Source organism: Grammomys surdaster, unplaced genomic scaffold, assembly GCF_004785775.1.
Source record: "Grammomys surdaster isolate TR1022 unplaced genomic scaffold, NIH_TR_1.0 208, whole genome shotgun sequence".
NCBI lineage: Eukaryota > Metazoa > Chordata > Mammalia > Rodentia > Muridae > Grammomys > Grammomys surdaster.
In genome coordinates, this window is record NW_021604653.1 from 1,804,245 (window position 1) to 1,820,805 (window position 16,561).

Genomic DNA, 16,561 nt, shown 5'->3' on the forward strand with positions numbered 1-16,561 from the left:
ACAACTTACACACACACACACACACACACACACACACACACACACACTCACACTTAAGCAACTTTAACTCTATAGTCTCTGTGTGTCTTAGAAGGGGGAGACATAAATGCATCAGCTGGTTTCTTTTTTTTTTTTCACTGAGCATGCTTTATTCATATATTCAATTTTCAAAATTTTTTTTAACATGGTCAGAAATTTTTTTTTCTGAAATCGTAATTCATTCACACAGGGGTTATAAACACAGAAAGGCAGGATGTGGGGAAGGGAATGACACTGGAGTGTGGGTGTTCAGGGGGAATACAGATATCTTCAGAAACTGGTATTGGCTGGGTGAGGGTTCAGGGGACAGGTCTCTATGACTCTGCCTATGATTCGCTTGTCCTTGTCTAAGTTGGTATTGTCTGCTAAGACTACCTATTTACAAGGTCTATGACTACTCAGGCTTATAAATTTCCACAAAAGCTGCCTGTTGATATTAGCTTATAACCATCTGTTTCAATGTTTTTCCACTGAGACCCAAGACTTGGTGTTAGTATACATGTATGACAGGCCTATTGCTGACTTAAGGCCTATGGCTGATTTTAGGCCTTCAGTGTATAAGCAGGGCTGTCCCTGACATCTCCTCCCTTCTCTAAGCATAGAAGGGCTGTGGCGATTCTAAACTTGCGAAGGCGGGGATAGAGGCCTGACCTCCAGTATTTGAAGGGGACCTTGTAATGGCTGTGGTCCCCCTGTCGTTGTCCAGTGAGGCATGAGGGCCATACCCATCCCGATGTCTTTTTCCTGGAGAGGGGATACTTTTGACATCAACCCCTATGCAGTCAGCATCAGCTGGTTTCTAGTTGTGATAATTTACTAGGAAAACCTAAGTGAGGCTGCCAAGTTCTAGATCCCTGAAGTCAGATTATCCTCACACAACCCTTGATCTTCTTCATTCTCCTGCTCTCCTACGCATGTGCTAGTAGCTTTATGTACTGTATAATCACAAAAGAAAGAGGAGGAAGAGTCCCAACTGGACTTCATATCCAATTATCATTTGTACGGTTAGGAATAACTATGCCCCTTTCTCTTATTTTCATTCATTTAATACATCCTATAATTGTTTTTCTAATTTCTCCATGAATAAAGGAAGCATGATTTTTATTATTTTTATTAATTAATCAATTAGTGTTCTTTGTCTGGTTCATACTCTTATAATGACCTTTGATCATTGTCATCTGCATCACTCTCTGTCATCTCTTTCCCTCTCTTGATAAACCCCTTCTTCTTCCAAATAAGCCCCCACAGGGCATAATCACTGTTGTTTACATGCCAGGTACAGCAGGGACAACTTACTAGTGGCCACACTACTGAAGAAAATGATACCCATGTCCCTCAACAGCCATTAATTGTGAGTAGTCCCTCAAGGAGGACTGGGCCTCTTGGGCCCTCCCCGATCCATGATGAAATGTGGACAGGCTCAGTGTTGTGGAGAGAAGCACAGTTGCAACAGACTCATGGGTACAATGGTTATGCCATGTCCAGAAGTATCTTTTACTCTTCATCTCTCCATCTCCTGGCTCTTACGTTCTTCTGTGATGTTTCCTGAGCCTTTAAGGGGTCACAGAGCTGATCCATTTACAGCCAAGCACTCACGGATGCTTATTCATAATATTTGGTCCAGTTATGAATCTGTGCATCAGCTACTTCCCACAAGGTGTATTTGAATGTAATTTTTCTTTTACTGTTCTGAGACAGGATCTCCAGTTGCCCAGATGGACTCCATGTTGGCTTAGGCCGATGATAAATTTGAAGGCCCAGTCCTCCAGCTTTCATCTCTGGAGTATCTGGGATTTCAGACATGTTTGCCTCTGCAAGCCCATCATAGATGGTGCTGGGGCTCAAACCCAGGGTTTCTGGCACAGTAGGTCGCTTTAAATGTCTATTTGCTTGCTTGTCTTTTTCGCTATTACCTACCTGTTGGTGTAAGTATAGTATTGCTTCAGTGCTTTCAACCAGCTTTAATGAATAGATTCCTTCTATATTGAAGAGAAAAATAAAGGCAAACATCTCTCTGGCATAGCATTTGTTATTTGTTAGCAACTGCTTGTAAAGGATGTTCAGTACACTGAACTGTCTGTCATTAATGGGTGCTTTGTAATTCCTCCTGACTCCAGAGGAGAAGCCACTGTGGTATGAATGGCATACCTGTTACTTAAAGTCAGTTGACAATCACAAACTTGGAACGTTCTGCATTGTACATGTTCAATTTAATCCTTTGGTAATAATTTCTGGGATTCCTAGGCTCTCTCAAACATGTTTTTTGAACAGTATATGAATTTTTCTACCTGGAAAAGGGAAGGATTCATATTTTATAACATGCAAAGCCCAGAAAAAAACCTTAGTGTTATGATTTCCTGAAAGAGGTTAAATTTCCAAGACTGATTCTTGAGATCTTAATATAAAAATAAGAAAAATATTTGGCATTTATTTTTATTGTGCTGTATTCTGGCACAGATTTAGTTTTGAGCTCATATTACACACACATATAAATATAATAATTTATCAATAGAGGTACAAGATAGACATGTAAACATCTTTAGCCTAGGTGCAAGAGTCTCTTACACCTTGGTAACCCCATCCTCTTCAGCAGTCTGCAGAGAGTGACTTTAAGAGTGGCTTGACCTTTGCACTTTGCTCGAGAGACCTGGAAATATGCCTGGTCACCCTAGAAAAATAAGCATATTTTAGGGCTTCTTTTTTTTCTTAACAACCCAAAGCACTCTTTCAAGATTTCTGTTTCCCTTTGATTATAAGTTCTATAGCAAGGGAAAGGCACTAATGTTGCCATGTGGTATAGCAACTCCTGCTGTGTTCAGTCAGATCTGATAGAAAGTTCCAGAAAAAAAAACACTTGTGAATGAGCAAGAGCTAAGCATTCAGCCAGGGTGGGAACTTGGGAAAAACTAGGAATTACAAAGCAGGCCCCTCTCAGCATGGGTCCTAACCCTTGCTTAAAGCACTCAGAGTAGGCTTGCAGACATGTGAAGTTTCTCAGTGAACATCAGTGTCCAGCCACACACTGGGTGGATGTTCTGTGAGTGTTGACTCCAGTTCCTGCTGGCGCATTTTTTATGAATAGTATTTATCATGTCTTCATTTGCTTACCAGTGCTGTCACTGGGGACCAGTCCTATGTCATGACATTATTTTTCATTTCTATGATTGATCAAGGGCTAAATGTACTCTGAAAGGAGCCATTCAGGGAGCTGGGGCGACGGCTCAGTCAGTAAAGAGGATACCCTGTAAGCATAAGGACCTCAGTTTAATCTGAGAACACATATTAAAACCCAACCCACCAACCAAACGAGCAAACAAAACAAACTGTCCTCAAATTTTAGCACCAGGGAAACAGAAACAGGAAGAATCCCAGGGCTTTCTGGTCAACTAGCCTTGCCTAATTAGGGAGTTCCAGGCTAGTGAGACACTTGATTTCATGGAAGACATCCAAATGTGACTTCTGACAGGTCGATAGCCACATGTGTGTATAAATGTAGCCACATAAATGGTTGCCTAGGTGTTCTTGTAAGAGAACACATTTCTTTTTGTGATTGATGAACTATATTTACTCAGCTCATATATTAGTATTTAATAATTTTTGATAAAAATGATGTTTCTATAAAGCTTTCCTTCCAGATTAGCACACAGAAAGCTTTCAGTATGTAATATATTTACTGTCTCCTAAGGCTGATGATTCTGTGAAGGGGAACACTGGAGCACTGAACTGTAGCTGGCTCATGATTCCATGATGATCTTTTAACTCTTCTAAGCTGTCCTTTCCAGGGTGAAATGCGAGCGCTTGTATTTCCTAACAACCGTGAGGCAGACTGCCGGAAATCATGTTTTAAAAAATTGTGCAATTCTGCCTATAATCTGTCTGCTCTAAAACGTTTAATGCTGATCCTGTAAACACCAGGCCAGTTGTTCTCAAAGCGTTGTTTGAAGAAACAGCTCTATGTAAAGAAGACTCTGCCAGGCGATGGGAAGTGTGAAGGCCATCTGGAATGTTCTCCAGATGAATCAAAAGCATTTGTAGAAAATTAATATTAATTGCCAGGATCCTGTGAGCCACTTTGTGGCAGACTTAAGCGCTTTGGCAGTAACTTGTACAGTCAGATGTTGACATTATAATTATTCTTATTTTAGAAGAGTGAATAATTACCATAGCAAACACTCTAATTTCCCATACACATAATTACACCCATTCACCGAGGAAAGACAGCAATATAAAGATTCCTAGTCTAAATAGGTTTCCTTCCTCTCTCACTGCTCCACAAAACGAAGGGGGCTGCACTGAGTGAGCAGAAAGGTACAGTCTTAATAAATGCAATTGCAAATGCTCTGGAAGGCCAGCCCTAGCAGAAATGAAATTTATGACTTAATAATTAGTGAGTGAAAGGGGCTAAGCAGGTGAGATGAACAGCGAGTTGGATTTGCATTCTAAAGGCCACGGGGAGAAATCGATGGACAGGGACAAAAACACCAGAGGAAATTGTATGAGGTTTTCAAGATCAAGAAACTAGTAGATTACCCATGGTATCAGGACTAATACCAGGTTGATTATTAACCACTAAATGTGGTTACTGATTGTCAACTGAAGGGAAAGTGGTGAGATTCAAAGTCAAGAGGATTCAGTCATACTTACAAGGACTTACTGCAGAGTTCTGGACCACTCAGTAGTGTGTTCCCATGATGGGCAGGTCCTTACAAGCACAAAACTTGGTCTAGTCCTCTTTTTAGCCAAGAAGTGAGTTGGAGGAAACAGCACAGAGCTGTATACGGAATCCTTAGCAAGTGTTAGAGTGACACGTGGTGTTTTTGAGTCGAGCTAAACATTAATAGTATGAGAGAGGATGACATGGAGATAAGGTTCAGGAAAGATCGAGGGCAGTGCAGGCAGAGAGACTGTAGAAGTAGAGGAGACGGAGTGTTATGGGATGCTATCTTTTAGGCAGGGCATGGTCTTTGAACTGTATCCCACAACAGCTGTGATTATCAATTATCTGCCCCAAACCTACATGAATTCTGCCCATCAATATTCTGTCACAGAGGAGACAGGGGCGCTCAAAGCTCCACCCTTCCCTGAGGATCAGTAGGTAGTTAGTTAATGGCCATCAGGTAGAGAGAGAGATTTCTTCAGCGGTGTAGCTCGTGGTGCGTTTCCCGTGGTCTTGGAAATAGCTCCTTCGCAATGCTCTCATAAGCAGCTCTAATGCAGTTCAACTGGTTATAAAACTAAAAAGACATGAAAGTACAAGGGGACCTAGTTGGGAAAAGGAAGAGGATCAGTTGGGAGAGAACAACAGAATATGATCGAAATGCCATGTATGTGTATGGGATGTGTGTGTGCATGCACACACGTGTGCGAAAATCACACAGTGAAGCCATTGTCAATAATTAGAAATACTTTAAGAGAGATAAAAAGGATTTCAGAATGTAGGATACAATGTAAATTATGCAATGTAAATTAAGTGGGCCTGTTCTAAGAGAAACATCAAGATTGAGAAAACAAGGCAGGTGTTAATCTTCATGAAAAATTTACCCGTGGATGGGAAGATAGAAGAGAAAGACCTCAGAATCTGTGTAATAAGGCACGAAGAGGAAGAGAGTATTTCACCTCAAATTAAGTCAGCTACAGAATGTCTTAGTTTTTCGTTGGTCCCTGTGAGTAGAGGCAGGAAAGGCACAGAATAGTGGAGATAAAATAAAGGCACAGAAATATATCCAAGCCCACGCCAAAGATGGTTGAGAGCAGAGCTCTGCAAGTCCAGATTGCTGAGAAACTGGCGTGCTACACTTTTATGTACAGCATATACAGTCTCCACAGGGGGAAAAAAAAGGAATTTAGGAATGCAGTCAAGTATGAAGGCATTTAATAAAATTGATTCCCAAGAATTCCCGAGGGGATAGAATAATTAATAGCTACTGTTAATTGTGATCAATTAAACATGACAACAGAGAAAGATCTGTGACTAAAGTAGAATGTATCACTGACTTTATAAAAGAGCCCATTGGCCAAGTAAATGATGCGTTTGCTAAAATAAGTTGAGAAGTGAGCCTTTGGACGAAACAAAACAAAACAACCTCAGTGAAAAGACTGTTCTGTGAAGACAGTATTTCTGAATTAGGCATCTGGCTATAGGCATCAGGCTTACCACCCAGTTTGTCAACCTAAGTCTTAACTACCTTGATACCCATCATCATCATCATCATCATCATCATCATCATCATGTATTAAATCACATATGAGGAAATGGTTTTCTGGAAGCTTGTTGAAATCAGAAAGATAGTAATGCAGGGATCCTCACAGAATAGCCCTTGCCAGGACAGGAAACCATTGTTCATGAATGACATTCACAAATAACACAAGCTCCTCTTGCTTTCTTAAGTCTCTAGTACTCTCTAGTTTCCCGTGTCCACACCAAGGATGAATTCCTTTGTCCCAGTATCAGTTAGATTTGTGTTTTCTCCTTAAAACCTACATAGAAATGTGAGCTATGATCCCTCTGAAGTCCGCCTTGTCCCTCCCCTCCACAGCTGTATGATGTTAGACATCTACCTTTTAACTGCCTTGCTTGCTCTTCATACATCTCCCCAATGATCTGAAACCAGGAGTTCAGTCCCCTTAAATCCTTACGATGGGACATCCATTCTCTGACCAGCCCTGACCCTAGAGTGCCATCATCTTGTTGACGTTGTGCTTCCTTTCTTGATAGTCTTGGTATCATTAGTAATTATGTTTCTCCAGGTTATGGCTGATTTTCATGGGTGCATATAAGGTGGGAGTTGGAGGGAAGCTTAGCCCTTTAGAGCTAGCTCCGTACATAGGCTCACTCTTCAAGGATACAGTCTGTCATGGTGCAGAGTCATGGTCGCAGGAATGTGAGGTAGCTGGTCTCATTGCCCCTGTCCTGTAGTCAGGAAGGAGAGTTGAATGTTACTGTTCAGTCTGCTTTCTCCTTTGTGCTCAGCCCAGTACCAGAGCCCATGGAAAAGGAGTCCTCCATATTCAGGATGGATTTTCCCACCTGTACTAACTGAATCTAGAAATTCTTCTGTAGACAAGTCCGATTTGTCTCCTAGGTAATTCTAGGTCCTCTCACGTTAGTGAACAACATGCCGCCATCTTGCCAAAGCTGAACAAGAAGCCCATGGGAGAGCCAAAGTGCCAACTTGGATAGTTAGCTTCATGTCTGCTTCACTGCATGAATTAATACCTGTAGTGTTCTGACATATGCATAACTTTGCACACATTTCTACCCGCCGTTTTCCCAGTTCTATGATGGTATCAAGACAAAATTTACATGATGTTATATTATGAATTAAGTTCACCATTTGGTTCTTCATACAGAATCCTAATTGATAAGTTCACTGTCCCCTGGATTCACTGAGACAGAGTCTCCCACTGAACCCACAGCTTGTGTATCGGGCTGGTAAAACGAGCCATCTGGCTCTGATCTTTGTACTCAGGGGACAAGGACTTTATCCACTGGATCATCTCCAAGCCCAGAGCTTTCTTTTACTTAAGAAAAGTTGGCCATACTATACGGCTCACCTGTGGCGTCTCTTACAGGACTCCACCTTGGCGTATCGGACGTTTTGAGATGCGTCCCTTGCTCATCTGTCCTGTTTACCCTTGCAATTTCCAACCACCCCAGCTCTGCTCCCTGTCCTCATCTCTGTTATCTAAGTCACCCTTTTGTCCCTCCTCTCACTTAAAAAAATCATGTTCTGCTTCTTTTTTTAGCTAGAATGGAAGCTTTGTCTCTCTCAGGTGATGCTATCAGCACTGCAGATATATCCTGTACTCTTTTTATCTGAGCATCGCAGAATCTGATTCTGATTCTTCTGTTACAGCCAACAGTGCGCGCTTTAAAAAAATCAATGCTGAAGTTCTTTATCTGCATCTCAGCCTCTAGAATGACCGAATCTTTCATAACTAATGGAGATATTGAATTCAGACAGTTTTATGGGGAAAAATACATCGCAATTTGTGTGAAAAGCAAAAACGGGACTGCAATTAGATGCTGTACTATAGCTTAATTTAGATCCATTTGACATTGGTTTGCTAGAAATCGGTAGAGGGCTTAAAAATTAAAACTAACCTTTTGGTGAAAACATTAGTTTAATTTTTACACTGATGAGATTGGCTTATAGGATTCTGTCCTGTGTGTGTGTGGTGTGTGTGTTGTGTGTGTGTGTGTGTTTCTGTATTTGAAATAGCATCATCAATTTGACCTAAAGATTATTCATGTGGAAAAGAAAGTTGTCTCTTACTAACATTGGAACCCCTTCAATGTCTCAGTGAAAAATCATATAATGCTTCTCCTGTCTTTAGAGATTGTCTCATATAGCCCAAGATAGGCTCAAACTTCCTAAGTAACCAAGGATGACCTTGGACTTCTGACTTCCTTACTTCAACCTCCCAAGTGTTGAGATTACAGATGCGAGAGATTGCCACCCAGTTGATTCTGTTCTGGCCATGGTCCTCAGACTTTGAGAATGTTAGCGAGCACTCTACAACTGAGCCACAGCCCTAGCTCTGTTCTGGCCATGGTCCGCAGACTTTGAGAATGTTAGCGGACACTCTACAACTGAGCCACAGCCCTAGCTCCTGTTGTTTGTTTCCAGATTAAGAAAGATCACTGTTCTACCTGCAGAACTTGTCCCTCTGTGTTGCATGTGCTTCTGAACTGTGCAATTTTTGGAACTTTCATCAGACCCCACCTCTTCCAAATTCTACAAAAAAAAAGGCAACTGTATAGGATCCTTTTTTATAGTGAATCAGCAGATAAAAAGTGTTTTGTTTATGTTATTCTGATAAAGGATTAGGTTACTTATTATTATTTTAAAAACACAACATAAAATTTTCCATTTTAACCAGTTCTGCAGAAAATTGGCTTTAGTACACTTTCCTTTCACAAACACACTGTTAATACTTTTCCATGCATCCAGAATGGAATGTTCCAAGATGACAGGGTAAAGATTTTATTTCAATTTGTCCTGATGTCAGTATAAGTAACTGATTGGTAGAGCTCAGAAGCGCCCGCTCCAGAGTCAACAGGCAGGAGGATTCCCAACACTACTGGGCATTGAGAAGTGTTCTAAACATGCAAAGTACATTTGCATAGGAGAAATGAGCCTAATCTCAGACAAGCATTGGTGGAGCTGGAGATTTATTTTAAAAAGTATAGAAAATGGATCTCAAATGCATTGAATATGTTGGATGCTGTTAGAACTCAGGATTGGAGAGAAGAATGAGGCAGTGGGGGCCAGTTATGGAAGGGCATGTCTGAAGGCTGAGCCTGGGAACAGCCTGGGGGTATCTCAGGGAGTGTTATATAAATGTATGAATCTCTCTCTCTCTCTCTCTCTCTCTCTCTCTCTCTCTCTCTCTCTCTTTCTCTCCCCGTGTGTGTGTGTGTGTGTGCTTGTGCACATGGATGTGTGCGTTATGCCTGCATTTGTAGGCAGAGGCCAGAGGATGAGTTCTATTGTGCTTTTCTATCACTCTCTGCCTTTTTCCCTTAAGAACAGGGTCTGTTACCAGATCTGGAATTTTAATAGTGGCTACTAAACACAATCCTCCTGTCTCCCCTTCTTAATGGAGGTAACTGGCTAACTGGCTCATGTGATCACACCTGACTTTATATGTGGGTGCTGGCAAGTCCAACTCAAATCTTTAAGCTTGACCAGCAAGTTCTCTTACCCATTGAGCCATGTCTCCAGGATTCAGAGGGCCTTGTAAGTGGGAAGAACAGAATGATCAAAGCCCAGAGGCAAGGAGATATGTAAGTATTTTCAGTGTATGACGACATACTTCTAGAGTGTAATCCTATGTTTTCTTCATGGTCCTCAGGATAATTTTATCTCCATAAATTAGAGCTGGAGTTCTGGAGAGAGAGATCAGTTAAGAGTACTTGCTGCTCTTGCAGAGGACCCATTTTTTTCCTCAGCATGAATGGGTACCTTGTAATCATCCATAATTCCTGTTCCAGGGGTTCTGATGCCTTCATCCCAGCTCCATGGATCCCAAGTACTATGTAGTGCACAGACATTAAGCACAGGCCAAACACTTACATACATAAAAATGAATGGATTTTAAAAATAACAAGCTGGAGAAACTGCATCTTTGCTGTGTTCTTTCAAAGGCTCGTAACACACAACAGGCTTGTGACCCTAAGTATTCACCATGATAGAGTCACAACACTTGATTTATCTCAACTTGGAGCTCCTCGATTCTCTTCTTCCTCACAGAGGCGTGTAAGACGTGTATGGTGCGCCCTCCCATACCTGACACCATAGAATTGTCTAATCTGTCTCAGAGTGTTCCAGTTAGCAGCAATAACCACAGTGGTGTTGCTGTTGAAAACCAATAACAAAAATGAGACACAGAGAGACTGGGGACAGCATTGCTCTGGTTGTATTATATAGGGGGCCTGAGCTGTATGCAGGACAGTTCTATCAGCTGTGTGTGTCTGTTTGCCTGGTTTGGCAGAGATTTCAAAAGCAATGAGTGGTTTGGTTTGTTTTAAACCTCTGAAAACCTGGTTGGACAAAATTACAACCAGCTCTTGAGCATTTTTCTTCTTAATTCTATATTCTTCTCAGAGCTACTTATTATTATTATTTTTTAATCAGGACCTTTTTTAGACAGACATTTTATATGACATGGGTATATAAAATAAAACACGAACTGATTATAAATCACAGCTATTTTTTTAAAAACAATTCTTCAGTGCATAAGTATTTTACTATCTACCAAAAATGAAAGCAAACTTTTATACTAATGAAATGGACTTCCTTGCTTGTTTTGATGTAAAAAAAGAAAACTCTTGGCTATCGATAGAATACCACGGTGCACAGAATGTCTTCCTCATTTTCAGAGTTGACGAATATCTTGATTTTTGAATCATCGATACTGAATGCAGTGCTTCCCATTAATACATGGTATAAGATGACACAGGTATGTCTGCACTCCTTTCAGAAGTTGCTAGAAATCCTGTCCTAATCCCAAGCTACAGTTCATTGAACTGAAGTCAGTGACTTCACAGCAAGAGTTAAACAAGTATCCAGACATAGTTCAGCACACAGATGCACTAATCGGATTGGAGCATGCTGGAAAAGGATGGCAGAAAACACACCCTGTCCGCTGTAACTAAAGCATTACGCTTCAGTACAGACAGCAAACTGTGTTCAGTGCAACACTGTCATTTACAATCAGGGAAGCCTCAGTCTGAGCCAGGATGCCTCATCTCGGGCATTGTCACTCAATGTACACGTCAGGACAGCATGCGCAGGCAGGACAGGGTGTGCCCACTTCGGAAACAAGGCTGTGGGGAAGCTGCGTAATGTGGCTGACACAAACTCATTGAGTTTTTTTTTTTTACTTGTTTGATTTTGAATTAATTTTGTTTGTTGAGCATTCACAAACTTGTACTGTTTTTCAAAACTTCATGTCTGTGACTGGAAATGGGGTTCTCGCCCACTATTTCAGATTTAGTCTAATTAACTTGAGATTCTTGGTCTTTCTATGCAGTGGAATGTAACAGTGACACTATGTCTAAATGATGTTCCAGCGATTGAAGGGATGATGTCACTTTGAACCGACAGTGATGCTTTAATATCTGAATAACTATGACTTTGGTGGGAGGTTGGATCAGGAGACACCTTGGTTTAATGGAACTTATTTCAGTAGCAGAGTCAAGCCATCTGGCATCCAAACTCTTCCACCTTCTGGTTTCTCTGATCGTGTGAGCGCATGTGTGTTTATGCTTGCCCATGGAGGCCCATGTGATGCCAGAGAGTGGGATTGGGATGTGTTCCATCACTTGTCCACTTTGTATTTGATCCAGCATCTCTCACTGGGCACAGACTGTGCCTTTAGAATGCCTGCCTGGTCAGCAAGCTCCTTGTGTTCACCTCTCTCGGCTTCCCAGTACTGGTATTAGGAGTGCTTATGGCTGTGACAGCTTTTATGTTGGTACTGGGGATCAGAACTCAGGTCATCTGCTTATTTACCAGGCAAATATTTTATCTACCAAGCTGTTTCTCCAGGCCAGGGTTTCTATGATCTTAAATACATGTGTAGATCTTTGATTCTTGGTTTCCTGGTCTAGAAAAGAACTTAGTAACAGAATTGTTACTAAGTACAAAGTTGTTACCATTTCACGTGTGGTACATGTATATGTGCATCTGTGTGTGTGTGTCTTTGTGTGTGTGGTATGTGTTTGTCTATGTTTCTGTCTGTCTGTCAATGTCTATATATTTATGTGTCTGTGTCTGCATATGTAAGTCTGTGTCTGTTGCTATGAACATCAAGCTCAGGTTAGCCCTTAGGAACCAGCAACTCTCCCTGCATCTCATTTTGGCACACACACCTTCTGAAGGCTATGTCCTTCTCTGTCTCATAGCAGGAGAAGCTGATACATGAGTTGGAAGAGGAACGGCACTTGCGGCTGCAGAGTGAGGAGCGGTTGCGGGAGGTGACCCTGGAGTCAGAGCGCAACAGGATCCAGATGCGTGGCCTGCAGCAGCAGTTTTCCAGGTACTGCTCTCCTATGAGCACAGCAGTCCGGAGGTCTACCCCCTCTTGACTTTCTGGGAGACACTTTGTTGCCTTCAGCAAGTGCACAAAGTCAGACCATTCTCTTCACAGTGTGATCAGTCCTCTGGGACTTACTTTGACCTCACAGTTGAAGCTTGTGACAAACTGGTTGTCTTTTCTTCTCTGGTAGCTTCCCTAAGTGATGTTTGTAAAATATCACAAATTATGCTTTTCCCCTTGTAGCTTCAAATTAATGAGACTCAGACTATGATTTATTTATTTAGCTTTGGCAATTACTGGGGGAACCCCTAATCTACTTTTCTAACAGGTGGACTGGCTACCTCCCCAGCTGTGAACCACAAATACTTGCTGTTTAAATTTTCCTGGGCTTTTTCTGCTCCAGCAGTCTGGGATGGGGAGCATTTTACTCTGGCACATGCTACTGGTCCATCACTAATGGTGACCTCCAGTTTTCCAGTCTTCTCCATGATACATTTTTTAACATCCCTCTTTTCTTCCTTCCCTCCCTCCCTCCCCCCCTCCCTCCCTCCCCCCCTTCTTCCCTTCCCTCCCTCCTTCCCCCTTCTTCTCTCTCCTGGTACCTAATGGATCCCCCTTCCTGTAACTCAAACTCCACCTCTTTCTATTCTCTTCTCCCCAGTAGTCACTTAGAGCCTTTTTTATTTAACCAGTGGTTTTAAAGTGGGGAATGAGGTTTGCACAACAAAAGCTGGTTCAGGTGGGAATTTGCTCTTCTTGGGGTACAGATTTTAGCATATGATTTTAGCAGCACCAGACCAGTCTCCAACAGTTGTTTGGTGGGTTTGCCATGGATTAGATTCTGAGGGTCTGCTGTGTCTATGGCCAGCTAGGATAATACGATTTTAATGGTCATCCCAGTACTATTTTAGCATGTGAGTCTAATTATTTGGTATATTCTTACTTTTTTATGAGTAGCCATAAATAAAGAATAATGGGTTTATTTATTTTAAGAAGGTAAGATTACTTTTCAATTCTAGTCATTTACTATAGGGCCAGGTCATGGCACAACTTCTATGTTAAAGTCTATTCCGTGCTAAAAGAGAAAACACCAGTTTGTGCATTAAAGCCCCGAGTCCAGGGTTTATTCACTTCCCTAACTAAAATGGAAAAACTATTTCATTCCACATTTTTATCTGGAGGTCATCCTAGGCTGTGTCATGCTTGGGAAGTTGCCCTACAAGGTCAATGTTCATGAGCGCTGTGGGGGACCTGTATTTCCATCGTGAATCTTTTTATATCTGTTGTTTAATATCTTTATCTCCCTCCCTCTGTCCCTCCCTCTGTCCCTCCCTCACTTACTCCCTCCCTCTTTCCTTCACTCCCTCCCTCTCCCTCCCTTCCTCTCCCTTCCTCCCTCCCTCCCTCTCCCTCCCTCTTTCCCTCCCTCCCTCCCTCTCTCCCTCCCTTCCTTTCTCCTTTCTTCCTTTCCTCCCTCCTTCCCTCCCTCCCTTTCTCCCTTCCTCTCTCACTCCCACCATCTGTGGTGGTATCACACCCTTGGGTGTTAGTCCTTACTTCCCACCTTGTTTGAGACAGGGTCTCTTGTTGCTTTTTCCCTCCTGTGTACAACAGACTAGCTGGCCAGCAGGTTCCTGAAATTCTCTTGAGTCTGCCTCCCATGGAGAGACAAGAATGCAGAGAACTAGGAATGAAGATAGAAGGGCTGTTGTCTGTCTTTACGTGGATTCTGGGGGTTTGACTGCAGGTTCTCACACTTACACAGCAATTGCTTTACCCACAGAGGCATCTCCATAACCCCGCCCCTAAGTTTTTAAATGCATTGTAGAGAGAGAGACCTCAATTCAGCCTTGAGATCCTATTCCTCACTGTGTGTAACACACACTGCAGATGCTCATGTCCTTGGCTTGGGGGCTGCAAAGAACATGGCAGGAAGAAAGTATGACTCATCTGTATTCATTACTGTAATTTAATACACTGTCAAACACATGAAATTACTCAGGTGCTATAGAAAAGCACCAATAAATACTTTAACATTTCCATGACCCACCCCTTAAGCCTCTTATAACCCCTTACCCACAGTTCATCTCTGCATTGTGTGAATTCTCCCTTTCTGTGTAGGAGTGAGTAATAGAAGCTCTCCAGTCCAACGTGAAGCCCTGCTGTGGAATACCTACTATTTTAATGATACAGGAAGGAAGGGGGCAGGGCTCACTCTTTGCGCTATCTAATTGAGATGTCTCTATATTCAAGCTATTGATTTCCATGATGGGCCACAAAAGACACAGTAAATTATTTTCATATGATGCTAGGTGATGCTGGGTCACCAGTTGTAAATCAAATGACAATCCCACATAGATTTGAGTTACACAAGAGTCCGAACTCTATCCTGGGCTGAAAGAGAAGATAATTATATGTACAATAAATAGAGGTTTCTTTCCCAGACTGCTTTTGTGAGGATATTTCCCACTATAATCAGGTTTCTTATGTAGCGCTTAAAGGGCCTTAAAAAGGGTCAACTACAATTACAGTCAGAGAACTGATAGGAGCCACGTGGGGCGGGCATATACGACAGATAATTACATGATCATTTGGGATCATTGAACTATTTTTGATGGCCTTTCACATGTCAAACTTTAGTTTTGAAGGTATGGCTGGTGGTGGTTGTGGCTACAGTTCTGTTCAAGTCCTCAGTGTTGGATATACCTTTGCACATATTTTACAGTGAATGGTCTTCTAATGATTTACATAGTAATCCAAAGTATTATGTTGAGTTTAAAACTTAGAAAGGGATTTATTTTAACTCTGTGTATGTGTCTGTGTGTGGGAATGTGCACGTGAATGCAATGCCTGTGGAGGCCAGAAAAGGACATCGGATCCTCTGGAGCTGGAGTTAGAGACGGTTACAGGATACCTGTTTCAAATGCTGAGAATTGATTTCAGGTCTTCTACGAGAGCCCTCCTTGTGCTTAATTCCAGAGCCCCCTCTCCAACCCTCAAATTTAAAACACGTATATATTCACAATGTTACCTTTTCCCACCATGGATTGACAGTTCCCTTTTTATGTGTTAATTACTGGAGGAATGAAGTTATTCCCAGACACCATGGGCAGATGTTAATTTTTAAATCAAGTTCATGTGCTACCTTCTCAGAGATCTCTATGCTTTATAATGGGAGGTTGATTTATAAGAAGACTGACAAAAGAAATACAGCCTCCCTCATAGAAGCCACACCCTAGATTCTCTCAGAAGATAGAAGGCTTAACAGGTATGCTCATCACAATTTTATTACTTATTAGAGTGCACAGTAGTAAAGATGGGTGTTTTTTCTATCAGTCCTCTCCTGTAGGTAAGGGAGCCCCTCAAATGGTGAGCTCCTAGAAGCAGGGGGTATTGCAGGGCTGCCTCTTGTGTGTGGTTACACACTCAAGGATAGTTCCCACATGTAATGGCAGTTAAGCTGTTGCCTGGTGGGGCACATACATGGCCGAACATATTGTATGAGAGGTTAATGCTGAAGAATCCCTTAATTGTTCTCACCCTCTCTGCTCTTTTAGCTATTTGCTCAATAGGTGCTTATGTAGTTAGCCAAGCTTAGAGGCATAGACAGAGCTTAGGGCAGACATTCTCCTAGATAAAGGTGGTGATGGGCTAAGGCCCAGCCTCCTCAACTCCAATTAATGACGTGTTTGCTCCTCGATAGGCTCACCTGGAGGAGTGTGTGCAGGGCCATTTTCTCCAATGGGTGTGTGTAGTACCTTTCAATATGGGGCTTTTTTTTTTTTTTTGAGGAAGCAATTCATGAAGAAAGCAGAAAGTCCATAGAGTACTGATATCAAACAAAGCCACACATGATTTGCTCATCAGACTTGATTCCTTAGGAAACAATCTAGTGAATAAATAAATTGTTCCTGAAAGCTCTTGTGTGTTCTCTCTCTCTCTCTCTCTCTCTCTCTCTCTCTCTCTCTCTCTCTCT

At 41.9% G+C, this 16,561-nt stretch overlaps 1 protein-coding gene across 1 annotated transcript in view; it reads left to right on the top strand.

The window, feature by feature from the left end:
* Nckap5 (NCK associated protein 5) overlaps window positions 1–16,561 on the top strand; it is a 698,067-nt gene that overhangs the window by 291,549 nt on the left and 389,957 nt on the right. The window contains 1 exon segment of the mRNA XM_028771521.1: window positions 12,452–12,585. Within this exon segment, the coding sequence (XP_028627354.1) occupies window positions 12,452–12,585 (134 nt within the window).